The sequence below is a fragment of the Eumetopias jubatus genome, unplaced genomic scaffold, assembly GCF_037043125.1.
Source record: "Eumetopias jubatus isolate StellerSeaLion01/CBP00866 unplaced genomic scaffold, mEumJub1_p1.0 scaffold_7, whole genome shotgun sequence".
Taxonomy (NCBI): Eukaryota; Metazoa; Chordata; class Mammalia; order Carnivora; family Otariidae; genus Eumetopias; species Eumetopias jubatus.
In genome coordinates, this window is record NW_028274813.1 from 47,729,971 (window position 1) to 47,746,830 (window position 16,860).

Below are 16,860 nucleotides of genomic sequence, written 5' to 3' on the forward strand. Positions count from 1 at the left end.
AGTGTCTCAGCCAGGGCGCTCCGTGTGAGTGGGCCCTTACTACCGTCCCAGGTGAGCTGGGCCCTGGAGGCAGTGAGCTGTGTGGAGCTTTCCAGGCAGAGGGACCAACCAGCACAAATTTTCTAAGGCATGAGGGGCCGCAGGGGAGCAAGGCGGGGCCAAGGGGCCCTGGCTGGGGCAAAGACCGGAGCCGTGGGGCACCCTGCGGGGCACTGCTAGGCTGGTCTCTCCCTGCCCTTCTCCGCTGGAGCTCTCATCAGCCGCGCACCATTCGGCAGACAGCTGCAGGCCGTGGGAATCATAACCCTGCAGGTGTTTTTTCTTCTGTTCAGAACCATAGTCTTGGGAGCTATAAAAAAAAAAAAAAAAGAAAGAAAAGAAAACCATTGTTGTTTATCAGCATGTGCAGTAAAAGTGATTGCAACCCAGTGACCTCTGCCCTTCTCTCTTCCTGCGACTAGATGGGGTTTTCTGGGAGGCTGAAATCTAATCTCTCAGAGTTCAGCCTCTGCATTGGAAGAAAGGAACCCATAAATTGTCCTAGATGTGAGTCTTAGAAAAACCTCCTTCAAAGTCTTCCCCATTTTCAGCTGTTTCCCCTTCCAAAGAATATTGTCCTCGATGGTCTTCAGTGGTTTCCAGGATGTTCTGAGTATCCTTAGAGAAAGACTCTGGGGCTGGGGAGACAGGGACGAGAAGCGGAAGGACAGTAGAGCATGAGACACTTCCGGCCTCGTCCATGCAGCTGTCCACCAAGGTGCGAGGCTGCACAGGAACCGGGGAAACAGTACCCCTGCCCGTGTTTCTTATACCTGGCAATCGTCTGTTCATTCCCCCAACGGAAGCCTCATCCTAATCGGAGTAACTAGTAGTGGACACGCGGTAAGAGAAGGGTTCTCCGCTCACCGGTTCTCTATCCATGGATTTGGCTTTGTCACTGCGCCCTCACCAACAGGCTCTGCCACCTGCAGATCAATGCCTGTGTCTTCAGTCAGAAGGAACACAGCCTTCCCAGGATCCTTAAAAGAGGCAGGTGGATGAGAACCATATTATCAAGATTTGGGAAGCCCCCACGGTGGCCAGGCTCTTAGCACAGGCAGAATTCTACAAGAATTCTTCTTTAACATCTACTAGAATAGACGTTAAAGAAAGAGAACAGGTCCCCTGCTGAATCAGGAGAACATCCACTGTGCCCCCGGGGAGGGGCAGATGCAGGGAGGGTTCCCGCGGTGCCTCCAGGACTCACAGTCTCATCCCCCAGGTCACGCTTCACACCGGGCTCCCAGTCCCTGACTTCTACTCCAGCAGAGCATCAATAGCCTAAGGATGGGCTGTGGAGGCACCAGCTGCCCGTCCTTACCTCCGTCCTTACCTCCGCCTGAGAGAGCGACAGCAGGAGCTCAGCCAGCATGTGGTGGGATGCCGGAGAGCTGGAAGCAGAAGGGGAGGAGGAGAGAAAAGCTGGTCCCCACGTGCTCACACCCCACAGCGCTGCTCCACCCCTTCCTTTCCAGCCTCTCTCCTGTTCTGATGCCTGCATTCACTTCTGCGTCCCCGTCCAGCAACTCTAACCAACAAAGGACCTAGACCGCCCACCCTGTCACTTAGTTTCCACTCCCAGATTTTGCTTTTATTTTACATAAGCTTTTTTATGTAGGTGAGTTATATTTTGTTTCTTTCTGATCATGTTATCAGTGACTTACTGAACTCTTACTGCCAAGAGAATCTTCTCCTGATAAACTTTTTCTTAAGCTTTCTGACAAAGAGGTCGTAGAGAGAGGTGGGGAAGAAGCAGTTGAATTCGGAGCTTGCAGTTTACCTCCTAGAAGGTTCTTGCCGTTACCTCTAGTGCAGTGTTAGCCCTGCATAGCTAATCTTTGTGAGGTGGGCAGAGTGAATGCAGCATCGAGAAGTTTTACTATCCATTGACACACAAAAATAATAGTCAAATGGCTACACAAAGGTTCACCGCAGGCAGGATCATTAGGAGAGCTGGGTCATTGAATCAAACTACAAAGTCTCTAGACAGAGGCAGACCAGGGGGTTTATGATTTGGTTCATTCATTTAACACAAGTTTTTAACTGAGAACCTACTATGGACCAGGCACTGTTCTAGACACTGGAGACACAGTGGTGAACAAACAGGTGTGCTTACCGCCCTTCTGGAGCTTACATTCTCATAGGAGAGCAAACCAAAAATAAGACAATTACAAATTATTATAAATACTGCAAAGTATATAAACAAGGGGCAAAGAGGCTCATTGGCAAGATCTCTCAGTTCACCAAGAATGATGCTAAAAATCTACCAATTCTGGCCATGGCACCAGAAACATACCAACTCAATGCCTTTTCAGCTATGCTATTTTAATTATGGTACCTGCTGCCATTCATCACAGAGCCCTCCTTTGGCAGAAATGATGTCAGCATTCTTATTTGTTAATGCTGCAATGACACTAAGCCTTAAATATGAATGTGGAAAAAAAAATAGTGACCAGAGAGAGAACCCATTTTCAGTAATGGGGGACCTTAATTTGCAGTCCATGGCATCCACATTCTCAGGATAAACTCACTTGTCTCCATGTATATCTGTGCCTGTTACAAATGACAAATCCATCCACTCTGCTGCCATTCACAACCTAACTTTCTGGAGTAGTTCAAATAATGTTTGGAAGAAAATGAAATTGTATGTCATTGCTGTGACTGATAACAGAGCGATAATTCTTATTACTTCTCTATAGAGATAGACTTACACAGTTACCCTTCAGATTCTTTAGTTTGACATGAAGTTTTAGAAAATGTAGAACATGGAAAAAAAGGTTCTGATTAGTTGTCTAAATATTTGCCAGTGAGCCAAGAAATTCCGCATGAAAAAACGAGAATAACAGATAAAAGAGAAGTGGTAGGTTGGGAAAGCTAACAAACTAAAGTTTTGGCAAAAAGTAATATATGTAAATAGCTAATTATTTCCTTTTGTGCTTTATTGAGCTCATCTCTATCAGTTACAGTGTTTTTCTAGTTACGTGTACCTAATTTATTGAATGGGTGCTATCCTGTTTATGTCCATCTTGGTTTCTTGGCTACAGAAAAACTGTTGCAGGGCAACACTAGTTTGATATTTGATTTACTCTCCAATGAGACTCGATGGCTGGGCCGCTGTAGACTCATAGTTACTCTTGTTGTTTATTAAATTCATCCTGCTAAGTAGATTTCTAGTGACTTGTAACACAGAGTTTACACAGAATTGCCATTGTAGATGCATACAGCTACTGTACTAGAAAAATGGATATTTCTGGTGTGCCAATAAAAGATTTTTATGAGAGAATCGCATGTCTCTTTAAAATTTCTTAGTTTTTGCCTATTTGGGATGACGATTCACCTTTGTCAGCGCAATATGTCTTCAGCCAAGTGTGATTGGAAAGTCCCCCAGAGTTCTTGAAAGTACTTGGCCCTCACCTGATTTCCTTGGGAGCACGTACACTGTCTCCTGGTGGTACCTACCTCCTGAATCCTAACTTAGTGAGAAACATCTATAGTTTAGATGCCGTTTGGGTCCCCTTCCAAATCTCAGGAACTTACTTTCACAAACCTGCTCCTGAAAAAGGCCATAAACTTGTACTACAAAGTATAGTGTCACTGCCTTTTTCAAATCTGGTTCCTTCAACATTTCTTTGAATGGCTGAACAATATAATTGTTTTTAAATAATCACAACGGGGGCGCCTGGGTGGCTCAGTCAGGTAAGCAGATGCTTACCTGAGCAGATTCAGCTCAGGTCATGATCTCAGGGTTCTAGGACCCTGCTCCCTGCTCAGCAGGGAGTCAGTTTTCCCTCTGCCCCTCCCCTCTGCTTGTGCACTCTGTCTCTCTCTGATAAATAAATAAAATCTCTAAAAAATAAGTAGGGCGCCTGGGTGGCTCAGTCGTTAAGCATCAGGTCATGATCCCAGGGACCTGGGATCAAGCCCCGCATCCGGCTCCCTGCTCTGCGGGAAGCCTGCTTCTCCCTCTCCCACTCCCCCTGCTTGTGTTCCCTCTCTCGCTGTCTCTCTCTATCAAATAAATAAATTCTTTAAAATAAATAAATAAATAATCACAACAGATCTGATCACCTTTATATTATAATTAACCCTTTTTTAAAAGATTTTATTTATTTGACAGAGAGAGACACATTTATTTTTGGCTATAAATTTTATTTTTATTTAAATTCAATTAATTAACACATAATGCATTATTAGTTTCAGATGTAGAGGTCAGTGATTCATCAGTCTTATATAATACCCAGTGCTCATTATATCACATGCCCTCCTTAATGCCCATCACCCAATTACCCCATCTCCCCACACCCAGCCCCAGCAACCCTCAGTTTGTTTCCTATGATTAAGAATCTCTTATGGTTTGTCTCCCTCTCTGGTTTTGTCTTGTTTTATTTTCTCCTGTATGATCCTCTGTTTTGTTTCTTAAATTCCACATATGAGTGAGATCGTACGATAAATGTCTCTCTCTGATTGAATTATTTCGCTTAGCATAATACCCTCTAGTTCCATCCACGTCATTGCAAATGGCAAGATTTCATCTACTGATGGCTGAGTAATATTCCATTGTATATATATATATATATATATATATATATACTACATCTTCTTTATCCACTCATCTGTTGATGGGCTCTTTCTATAGTTTGGCTATTGTGGACATTGCTGGTATAAACATTGGGGTGCAGGTGCCCCTTCGAATCACTATGTTTGTATAGTTTGGATAAATACCTAGTAGTGTAATTGCTGGGTCGTAGGGTAGCCCTATTTTCAACTTTTTGAGGAAACTCCATACTGTTTTCCCGAGTGGCTGCACCAGCTTGCATTCCCACCAACAGTGTAGGAGGGTTCCCCTTTCTCCACATCCTCACCAACTTCTGTCATTTCCTGACTTGTTAATTTTAGCCATTCTGACTGGTGTGAGGTGGTATCTCATTGTGGTTTTGATTTGTATTTCCCTGATGCCAAGTGATGTTGAGCATTATTTTGATGTGTCTGTTGGCCATTTGTATATCTTCCTTGGAGAAATGTCTGTTCATGTCTTCTGCCCATTTCTTGATTGGATTATTTGTTCTTTGGGTGTTGAGTTTGATAAGTTCTTTATAGATTTTGGATACTTTATCAGATAAGACGTTTGCAAATATCTTCTCCCATTCTGTCGGTTATCTTTTGGTTTTGTTGATTGTTTCCCTTGCTGTGCAAAAGCTTTTTATCTTGATGAAATCCAAATTGTTCATTTTTGTCCTTGCTTCTCTTGCCTTTGGTGATGTGTCCAGCAAGAAGTTGCTGCAGCCAAGGTCACAGAGATTGCTGCCTGTGTTCTCCTCTAGGATTTTGATGGACTCCTGTCTTACGTTTAGGTCTTTCATCCATTATGAGTCTATTTTTGTGTGTGGTATAAGGAAATGGTCTGGTTTCATTCTTCTGCCTGTGGCTGTCCAATTTTCCCAACACTATTTGTTGAAGAGTCTGTCTTTTTTCCATTGGATATTCTTTCCTGCTTTGTCGAAGATTAGTTGACCATAGAGTTGAGGGTCCATTTGTGGGTTCTCTATGCTGTTCCATTGATCTATGGGTCTGTTTTTGTGCCAGTACCATACTGCCTTGATGATAACTGCTTTGTAATAGAGCCGGCTTCCACTCTGATACCTGGGAGCTCTGCCGCATTCAAGCAGCCCCAGTCTTTCTGTGACCCCGAGGGTCCTGAGACCACACTGTCCCAGCGAGGGTTCCACCCTGCTTCACCACCTGAGCATCTTTCAGGCAGGGACGTCCCCCACTGGAGCAGACAAAGTTCCAATTTTGCACTCTGCTATTATATCACTTTCCGGTAGCCAGCTAATGGAGGCTCCCTCCTCCCGCGGTTTAGCTTCCTATATATCACCTCGGATTCACTTCTCCGCACCTCCTACCTTACAGAAAGTCCTAGTCTTTCTATTTGCAGAGTCGTAGCTATTTTCTTAGATCTCTGGTTGAGTTCACAGGTGTTCAGAATGATTTAATAGCTATCTAGCTGAATTCCTGGGACCAGACGAAACCGAGGTCCCCTAGTCCTCCACCATCTTGGACTCCTAGGGAGAGAGCACATTGCCCTTTTTTAAAAAAGATTTCTTTATTTATTTTAGAGAGAGAGCATGTGCAAACAGGGGGAGGGAAAAGAGGGAAGGAGAGAGAATCCTCAAGCAGACTCCCCACCGAGCGTGGAGCCAGACTTGGGGCTCAGTCTCAGGACCCCAAGATCATGACCTGAGCCGAAACCAGGAGTCCAATGCTCCACTGACTAAGCTACCCAGACACCCTTGTCATTACCCTTTTAAAGTGAACTGGGGGTTGTGTGTATGTGTATGTGTGTGTGTGTGTGTGTGTGTGGCTTTTTTTTTTTTTTTTTTTTTTGAGGAAACCATCCCCTGCAAGCACCTGATCCAGCTTGTGACCTCGGAGCAGCACACTAGGGAGCTGGCAAGCTGCCGTGCTCTGTGTCCACCAGGTTTCCCCACAACCCTGTTTCCTCACTCCGCTACCCTGATACTTCCTTCTCCCTCCATGGGTCTGCTCGCCCTGGTGGTTTTCTTCCCTTCTGATCTCTACCTGAGGGAACACATGAGCTGCATTCTACTCTTCGCATGGCACTGAGGTTAATGGAACTTCTGATTCCTGGCATCGCCTCTGAGGAATGATGAAGTGATTTGCAAGATATCATCCTATTTTCTGGAAGTGAGATCCTTTTTTTCTAACTCTAATGTGTGCATTAATCTTTTGCTTATGTCTTCAATTCACTGGTAAGAAAGGAGGAATCAGGATTTTTGATCATGAATCAAAGGAACTATGTATGGTAAAGAAATTCTCAGATCACACTAGCTTGTAATTTATATGAAGATGCTAAAGACACCTGCATATATATTCAAATATATATGTGCCAGCTACTTCCACTGATACTGGTGTTTGGGGAAACCTGAGTATGACATAATACATCACAGGTAACTGAGACTTCCTAAATCTTGTCTTTATCCAAAGAACCAGCATTTTGGATACACACAGAATTTGAGGTATTGAAAAAGACTGAACAGTGGAGGCACCTAATTAAATGCACAGAAAGATCAGTCTAGTTTTTGGATGTCTTATCTGTAGCACTCTGCCACAGCTGTGCTAAGAAAAGCTTCAGGTACAGAATTCGTAGTGATGGTTGCATAACCTTGTGATTGTACTAAAAATCACTGAGTCAGACACTTTGAAAGGGTGAGGAACCATGTTGGACATGACCAGGACTCTCCTTACAGCCTCCCTCCAACTACACCCAAGTCTGTTCCTATTTCCCTCATGCTATCCTCTGAGATAAAGCCCAAGGCAGAGGGAGGGGCGTCAGGGATCTAGGAGGAGATCTCCTCACCCTATGTTTTGCTTCCCTTCCCATATTCCTTTGGTTGGTGGAAGGGCTTTAATTTGCTTCCTCTTCTGGTGAAAATCGCCTCTGCATTTTGTTCTGAGCCTCTCTAACATGGACTTTAACTTCCCCCTTTGCTGAAGTCCAGAATGGTGGAGAGAGTAGAAAACCTGGCTCCCATTAAGAAAGCAATTAAAAATAGCTCTTACACCCCCCAGTGGTTATCAATCTTGTTTACATCTTTCTTCCTTCCCACCAGGGAAAAATAAATGTTCACCATGAAATCTAAAAGAGTTCATATTTTGGTTGGTTGGTCTTGCCCTTTTTTATCCCCCAATATTTTTTTCTAAAATTCCCTAATAATGAACATAATAAACTATCATTCCACTAATGAGGATGGCCGAACATAAAATTTTAATTACCTGTTAACAACTTACAAACCATCTTTTGAGGTATAGCCACAATTTGTAACGTGTATAATAAAGGAAAGCATAAAGCTAAAAAAAAACCTCTGTGATGAGAGAAACTTCATAAAGGTAAAAAACAGTGGTTTTGCACCCTGGTTAAAATTCTCTGGTAAGGACAGTATCTTCAACTATGCATTTCTATACGTTCCACACAAAGAAAGGGGCACAACGTGAGATCATGCATATAAAAGCTCTTTGTGCAATAGAGATGAAAAACACATGAAATATGAGTATTAATTATTAAGTAACCTCTACACTCTGCATTATCAGACAACCCTGAGAGGACTAAAGTATAGTGACTGAAGGCAGCATCTGGCAGTAACTGTCTCAATTCTGGTCCTGGCTCCAGTTTATGCTAGCTGCGTGCCCAGGGGTGCGGGATGAAAACTTACCCACAGGGATTATTTGTTTGTGTGCAGTCTGTTCATGATGCCACCATCCCATCCCCTCCCTTTTTATTACCAAGATCCCAACTGAGTGTCAATAATGATTCATATAATCATCTTTTCGGGAGAAAATGCCTATCTGCGGAACTTGACAAAATGTTAAATTCTTTTGTTAAATTAATGGAAGACTGTAGGCAAGGACATTCTGAGCAAAAGCAGTAACTTGATTCGTAGGATACATTAAAATCTTTTTCAAAGTCACAATAATCAAAATGGCATACTATTACTAAATCAACTACAACTCAGAAATAAAGACTTCAATAGATATTGAACAGAGAATCACTAAGGGGGAAATGAAAATTATTCAAAAATGTTGAAAAATATTTGAAAATTGGCCAGCTATTTGAAAAGCAAAACTATATTCTTAATCATATCTATGTTCCAGATATTAAGATGGCAACACAAAATATTTAAAACTTTAATAAACCAGAAGAGATTACAAATATTCATCTGATCTTTCTCAAGGAGACTTAAATCACTGTAAATTACTTTATGCAATAGGCTTATCAATTTTCTAAAACTCCTCTCCAACTTCTATTTTACATTTAGATCCCTCATTTGTTATCTCTGCCTATATATCATGCCCATCTCTTTCCTTCTTTAATTAACTGGGCCCATCTTTATCCTGTCTAAACCTACTTCTAGTACTAGAGACTTATTGGCTGTATTGATTTATTGTTATGCCATCATCTAACAAACTACTTTTTAGGAAAGATTAAGGTATTAAAGATGAACTACTCTACACTCTGTTTCTGGACAGTATTTTCAACCTAGTAGCTAATGAGTTTATAATGAGCAAGTTATCTGAGGTAAATGAGGATCCTAATGCTTCCTTTAATGCTGATTTCCACATAGGATCTATGAAAAGAAAACTCCACTCAATATATATTCCTAATTGCCTGGTGGGCAGTGTGGCTGTCTGATGTGAAAAAGTCTCCAGTCTTATCAGTTGGCAGGCTGAAAATGATGAGCAGGTGACGGTTAGTTGCAGCTTCTTGTGAGGTTGGTTTCATGGTTGGCAACACAATAGGCTTTGCAAATATGCAAACTTTAATATCTAAGTATAGCGATGGGCTTACTCAGACCTGATCTGCAGGTAAAAAATCACACATATCTATCAGAAAGAAATCAGTCCATCTTAGAGACTTATGAGGATCACCCAAAACTCCATGCCATTATTAAATTCCATGTCTTCAAGATTTCAACTAAGATCAAGTATTGAAACGTAGTGCAGTTACCACCTGCAATATACACAGTGCGCGTAAGCTGCTTGTCTAACATCCAAGTGGAAAGGACTCTTCCTCGAAGTTCAGAGAATCTGAGATATGTTCTCCACGCCTTGGGAATGGGTAAAGAGAGGATCCCATTGGATCAGATGAAGCACAGAAGGCCAGTCCTGGAGCATTTGGGGTTCCAAATCAGGGGCTCCAAGGGGACAAGAGAGAACAAGATACAGGTGCAGGCTCATTGACAAGGAGCGTCAGGTGCATTCCACACGTGCTTTCTTTTTCTTCAGAGGTCTCAGGGGTCAGGCTTCATCCTTAAGCCTCTTGTCAGGTCTTCGGCAGTAACTAAAGGAAGCATAATCACTGGGACACCTTCCTAGTAGGAAATATCAAATGTGCTCTTAAGGACAACAAAGGAATGTTCATTATTCCACAAAATGGGTCTGACCCAATATGATATTTTTCGTGGTCTGAAGCTTCCTGGGGCTAGGCTAATAATAACAAAATAATACCCTATTTTCTTCTTTCTCTGATGCAAAGATTTTTTGTTATTTTTTTTTTTCCAAACCTTAACATCTCTGCAATGAAGACACATCTCACAGAAGTCAAAAGAAACTCACCAGCTGCTGGTACAACAGGTGCTTCTCAGTCTCCCACTGCCCAGTGAAATCATCTGAAGAGCCTTAGAAATAGTGATACCAGGCTGCTCAGTTAATTGGCCCGGGATTTGGCCTGAGAACGTGGGCTTTCTCTAAGTTGCCCACATGATTCTCATGTGCAGCTGGGCTTGAGAAGACGAGAGGAAGGGAATGTGGGGATGGCGTTTACTCACAGTTTGTACTGCCTGTGCATTGGAGAAATGAATAAGATGTGGGGATGGATCAGTTCATCGGCCTGTTACTTCTGGGAAGTTAGTGGTGCTGGTAGGTGGTAAATTTATTTATTTTTTTATTATTTTTAAATTTTAATTCCAGTACAGCTAACCTACAGTGTTATATCAGTTTCAGGTATACAGGCAGCTGGAAAACTTCAATTCACATCACAGTGATCAGTTAAGAGGTCTTTTAAAAGATTACACTAGAATGCAATGTAGAAAAAAAATTGTGTGTATGTACAAAATTAATAACCATACACTGTATGCTGTGATTGAAAGCGGTAAAAATTGCCAACATTTTGAGAACCGAATACAGGAGTTTCAATTGTTGGGACCCACTGATGTGTCAAAAACTATCACTCATATGTCCAAATCTATCACAAGCTTCCAGCTACTTCCCAGAAAAGCTCTTTACTTATAGTTACTTATAATTCAATTAGCAGCAACAACACAATGTAGCCAAAAGGGAAATGCAAACAAACTAACAAAACCCCACATAACCCACAATATTCTTTGACATGTGTTTAAATGATTCTGCAGCATCACAAAGGTGCTAACAAGGTCCAGATCAGCAGCAGGGGTTACCATTACATTACATGTAACTGCCAATGGCCGTACTTGATAGGCATTTTCTACCCCAGGTGTGACTGTCATTCCGAAAAAGGAAACAGCATGTATTTGTAAAGAAAAATGTATGATGTTATAAATTAGATTTTTTAGAGTTGTGTGCATTTGTTGTTGTATTTGGTTTTGATTTTCTCCATAAGAGCTAATAGGAAGTCAGTGGTGCATTTTACAATCTCTGACAAAGGCTTCTCGCAGTTGAGAAATACTCTAATTATATCGGTAATCATATATTGAACCTCATTGTTTTCCATGCATTGTACAAAAGGCTTACTTCATCTTCATCTTACTTACACATTTTTATTATTAGCATTTTAGAAGTGAGAAAATTAAAGCATAAAGAGCTTAAGTAACTTGCCTAAGGTCACACAGCAGGCAAGTGTTAGAGTGAAGATTTGAATCCAGCCTAACTCTGGAGCCCACACTCTTCATTAACCACTCCGCTATAGGACACCGCAATCGCTCTACCTCGGGCGCACCGCGTACAACACACTCACTCAGTACATTTTCAATGAGCAGCCATTAAGCACTAAACACTGTGAAACACTAGAGATACCAGTGAACAAAACAGACAAGGTCTCCACCTTCTTAGACCTGATATTCTCATCGGGAAATGCAAATAATAAGTAAATAATTGAAACTCAAGATAATTTTAAATACTAATACCAGAAATTGAACAGGCTAATGAGATAGAAAGTTTTGGAGTGTCGGCAATTGCCTCTCTGTGAAGGTGGCATTTGGGCAGCAGAGCCGTGGGCAATGGCCGAGGGCCTTGAGGTGGGAACAAAGCTCCGTGCGTACAAGGAGCTGGAGAGCGATGCAGTGCGGCTGACCTGTGGTGAGAGGCAGAGCCGCGCCACGTGAGGTCAGGAGGTGGGCGGGGCCAGACCGGGGAGGCTCCCTCAGGGAGGAGTCTGGTTCCAAACAAAGGGAACTTGACTCTGGCTGAACTAAAGGCACAGACAAAACGTATTAGAATGGAAGTTCAGAAAGATGAGAACCAGAGCAGCTCTGGGTATCAAGGAGCAGGAACTGATGAGCAATTGGCCTTCTCTGGGCCCCACAAAGGCTGCTCAGATGCTCCTGCTCTTTCCCATCTTTTTCTCTCTGCTCAAGATTTGATCCCAAAGGACAGTATGATTTTTGCTTGGGTCCTGTGTCTGACTCCTAGCTGAGAGATAGCAGGACATCATGACTTAGAACCCAAATCACTGCATTTAACCCGAGTGCCGTTTCCAGAAAAGCAGGGGGATGAGTGCCGCAGCCAAATGAGCAAGGAAAGTGACAGTTATATCGATGTGGTGATTTGAGTGAATGCGGGCTGTTTAACTCTGTGCCTTTCATTACTAGGATGTGTTCTTTTTTTACAAAAGCAAATCTTTTGGAAATAGCAGGAAGCAAGGAGGCTCAGTTTCCATCTCTGCAGAGAATACACAGTGAAGGGGTAAATTCTCTTCAGTTTTGATGTTATGTCTCAGAATACTAGATGCTCACAACTGATGTAGCTCAAAAAACAACAGAGCTTCCACAACTCAGCTGAACCCGGGGCCAGAGCCCAACTTTACCTAATACATCTTTTCTAAGAAATGTACACAAGATATCACCGCCTCTAAGCTACTCAAAACCGACCTGGGAATTTTCTTCTCATGGTATAAAGATCCACATATCTGATTAAAAAAAAAATTTAAATCTCAAGAGCAAGTACATACGGCTGTGGACACTACAGGAGCACAAGAAGAGCAAGAAAACTGCACAAGTGAGCACGTCCCACTGGAAGCGAGGATTTCCGATACTGAAAGCAGCACATCCAAATGCCAAGTTGTATCTAGGACAGAGACCCTCAGATTCTTCTTGAACCCAAAGGATGCAAATTTGTCCTAGGACCAAACCCTGTTCAAAAGCAGTTAATGGAAAAAAAGAAACTGAAGCAACTTGAAAGAGACCAAGTCCTGGGGCGCCTGGGTGTCTCAGTCATTAGGCGTCTGCCTTCGGCTCAAGTCATGATCCCAGGGTTCTGGGATCGAGCCCCGCATCAGCCTCTCTGATCGGTGGGAAGCCGGCTTCTCCCTCTCCACTCCTCCTGCTTGTGTTCCTGCTCCATCTCTCTCTCTCTGTCAAATAGATAGATAGATAGATAGACAGATAGATAGATAGATGATAGATAGATAGATGATAGATAGATAGATAAAATCTTTAAAAAAGAAAGAGACCAAGTCAGTGGAAGTGGTGCCAATAGCACAGAACGGGACACTGGATGTGACAGTGATGAGCGAAGATATGTACCCTCTGTTAACCAGCTGGTGTATGAAAATATAAATGGATGATCTATTACGAGGGCCCCAGGAGTCAGGAGAGGTCATCTGACATCCAGCAGCACCTCAGATACCCAGAATATCAACAACTCGGCTCAGAGAACTGCCTTATTAAACTATGAAAATTTACCATCTTTGCCTCCTGTTTGGGAAGCCCGCAAGCTTAGTAGGGATGAAGATGACAATTTAGGACCAAAGACCCCATCTCTAAATGGCTGCCATAATAATCTAGATCCAGTGCATAACTATGTAAATCCAGGGAATGCAACAGGGCCAGCAAGTGCTCACAAAATAGAATATTGAGGGCGTCGGGACTGCATGCCAACAGTCTTTAACTTTGATATCAGACGCCCAAGTTTAGAACACAGGCGGCTCAATTACATAGAGGAAGGTGGCAGTGACTCTGACAACCCTCAGACTCCAAACACGCCTATCACTCCCCTTCTGCAGACCCCTACCAGGTGCACAGAGCTGTGTGCTGTGATAGACATTGAGATTGCTGCTGCTCTGTCAGATTTGCAGAAAGCACGGCCCCGAGATGCTGGTGCATCTAGGAAGACCAGACAGAATAGTACTGACCTGCCCATGTGAGCCTGGAAAGCGATACATCGTTTGCCCCTTTGTGAAGTTTTGGAAAATGAAGATGCAAGTGCTTCATTGTCATTTCCAAGCACTAACTCCTTTTATAGACTGATGAGATTTTTTTTCTATTTCATGTGCTTCTTTAACCGAAGGGAATTAATGTAGTACAGGTACTCATTAAAAAACACCAATTTCAGTATATACTACTCAGTACTGTACAGCAGCATTCCCGTTTTCACAGTGCCTATTTAAAATAAGAGTTGGGGGCATCTGGGTGGCTCAGCTGGTTAAGCATCCGACTCTTGATATCGGCTCAGGTCGTGATCGCAGGGTCTTGGGTTGTGCTTCATGTTACGTTCTGTGCTGAGCAGGGAGCCTGCCTAGGATTCTCTCTCTCCCTCCCTTTACCCCTCCCCCCCTCTTGTGCTCGCTCTCTCTCTCTCAAAAAATAAAATTAGAGTTGAAGTAAGTGACATGCTGGTTAATTTTTATCAATATTCTGGACTTAACACATATCATTCATGTCTAAGTCGTGGTTAGCATTTTAGACATTTTATAAAGCCTCTTGATAATATGCATTGTTAACAGATAACTCTAGGCTTTGAAAGTCATATTTGTAGATTAACTATTCATGGTAAATGGCCTCCAGCATGTAACATGAGGAATCCTTTATTTCATCAATTGTAGGCTTTTTGACTTGAGCCAAAACATATGTAAAGGAAATAGAAGTACCACACTTCCTTAAATACTAGTCAGTTCCTTTGCCTTCTGCGTTACTAGAAAGAGTTCTATGTCCATGAATATGGTTTGTTCTTGGTGTGTTGAAAGGCAAGAAGGAGATAAGATTTTCTGTTTACTCATCTCATGATGTCATTTGAAGGACATGCCCAGATATCTTAATCAGAATTACACTACACTCAAGAATCAGTCTCAGGTCACTTTACCCAAAAACATTTGGAATCTGAACCACAAACTCTTGAAAGTTTCTCTCCTGGAGATTACTAACAATAACATTGTTTTCTGGATGCATTTATGCCATCAGGTTGCCACTTGCCTTCAGTTTTTTCCTTTGGTGTTTGAGATGTCTTATTTTGTTGTTTGATGTCTTTTTCAATTTAAGATATTTGAGCTTGTAACATCATTAAAGCCATATACGAAAGACCCACAGTTAATATCTTCAGTGGGGAAAAACTGAGAGCTTTTCCTCTATGGTCAGGAACAAGACCGGTATGTTCACTCTCACCATTACTGTTTAATATAGTACTAGAAGTCGTTAGCCTCAGCAATCAGACAACAAAAAGAAATAAAATGCATCCAAATCGGCAAGGAAGAAGTCAAACTTTCACTATTTGCAGATGACATGATACTCTATATAGAAAACCCAAAAGACTCCACAAAAAAATTTCTAGAACTAATACATGAATTCAACAAAGTCATAAGATAGAAAAATCAATGTACAGAAATATGTTGTATTTACATACACCAATCATGAAGCAACAGAAAAAGAAATCAAGGAAACAATCTCATTTACAATTGCACCAAAACCCAAAAGATACCTAGGAATAAACCTAACCAAAGGGGTAAAAGATCTGTACTCTGAAAACTATAGAACACTTATGAAAGAAACTGAAGAGGACACAAAGAAATGGAAAAATGTTTCATGCTCATAGGTTGGAAGAACACTGTTAAAATGTCCATACTACCCAAAGCAATCTACACATTTAATGCAATCCCTATCAAAATACCACCAGCGTTTTACAGAGCTAGAACAAACAATCCTAAAATGTGTAAGGAACTACAGAAGACCCTGAATAACCAAAGCAATCCTGAAAAAGAAAAGCAAAACTGAAGGCATCACAATTCTGGACTTCAAGTTATACTGCAAAGCTGTAGTCATCACAACAGTATTACCACATCTATCAATGGAACAGATTAAAAAACCCAGAGATGGACCCACAGCTATATGGTTAACTAATCTTCGACAAAGCAGGAAAGAATGTCCAATGGAAAAAAGACAGCCTCTTCAACAAATGGTGTTGGGAAAATTGGACAGCCACATACAGAAGAATAAAACTGAGCCACTTTATTCCATCATACACAAAAATGGACAAAAGACCTAAATGTGAGACAAGAAACCATCAAAATCCTAGAGAAGAACACAGGCAGTAAACCTCTTATACATCAGCCATAGCAACTTCCTGCTAGATATGTCTCTAGTGGCAAGGGAAAGAAAAGCAAAAATGAACTATTAGGACTTCACCAAGATAAAAAGCTTCTGCACAGTGAAGGAAATCATCAACAAAACTAAAAGGCAGCCTTTGGAATGAGAGAAGATATTTACAAATGACATAATCTGATAAAGCATTAGTATCCAAAATCTATAAAGCACTTATCAAACTCAACACCCAAAAAACAAATAATCCTGTTAAGAAATGAGCAGAACACATGAATAGATATTTTTCCAAAGAAGACATACAGATGGCTAACAGACACATGAAAAGATGCTCATCAGTCATCATCAGGGAAATACAAATCAAAACCACAATGAGATACCACCACACACCTGTCAGAATGGCTAAAATTAACAACACAAGAAACAAGAGATGTGGGTGAGGATGCAGGGAAAGGAGAACCCTCTTACACTGTTGGTGGGAATGCAAAGTGGTGTAGCCACTCTGGAAAACAGTATGGAGTTTCCTTAAAAAGTTAAAAATAGCACTACCCTATGATCCAGCAATTGCACTATTGGGTATTTACCAAAAGGATACAAATACAGATTCAAAGGGGTACATACATCCCAATGTTTATAGCAACAATAGCCAAAATATGGAAATAGTCCAAATTTCCATTGACTGACGAATGGATAAAGAAGATGTGGCATACATATACATATATATACAATGGAATATTACTCAGCC

The 16,860-nt window shown here is 41.7% G+C and overlaps 2 protein-coding genes and 1 pseudogene across 27 annotated transcripts in view; 2 read left to right on the forward strand and 1 right to left on the reverse strand.

Annotated features, from left to right (window-relative positions):
• The window catches only part of TRIM9 (tripartite motif containing 9), a 106,552-nt gene extending 105,228 nt beyond the window's left edge, over nt 1-1,324 (forward strand). For all 19 annotated transcript variants that reach the window (XM_088024593.1, XM_088024600.1, XM_088024594.1 and 16 more), the window contains one exon: nt 1,262-1,324. In XM_088024593.1, coding sequence (XP_087880719.1) covers nt 1,262-1,324 — 63 coding nt within the window. The remainder of the gene's footprint in view (nt 1-1,261) is intronic.
• Nucleotides 1-16,860, reverse strand: part of LOC114213804 (uncharacterized) — a 36,336-nt gene that overhangs the window by 3,064 nt on the left and 16,412 nt on the right. For 7 of the 8 annotated variants that reach the window (XM_088024619.1, XM_088024614.1, XM_088024617.1 and 4 more), the window contains 3 exons: nt 1,361-1,430; nt 907-1,019; nt 12-349 (listed from right to left, as the gene is read on the reverse strand). In XM_088024619.1, the coding sequence (XP_087880745.1) occupies nt 40-349; nt 907-1,019; nt 1,361-1,411 (474 nt within the window). In that variant the 5' untranslated portion in view covers nt 1,412-1,430 and the 3' untranslated portion in view covers nt 12-39. Of the gene's footprint in view, nt 1-11; nt 350-906; nt 1,020-1,360; nt 1,431-16,860 lie in introns of those variants that run through there. The other variant, XM_088024620.1, reaches the window with a different exon arrangement.
• LOC114206816 (fibroblast growth factor receptor substrate 2 pseudogene) lies at nt 11,808-13,951 on the forward strand (annotated as a pseudogene).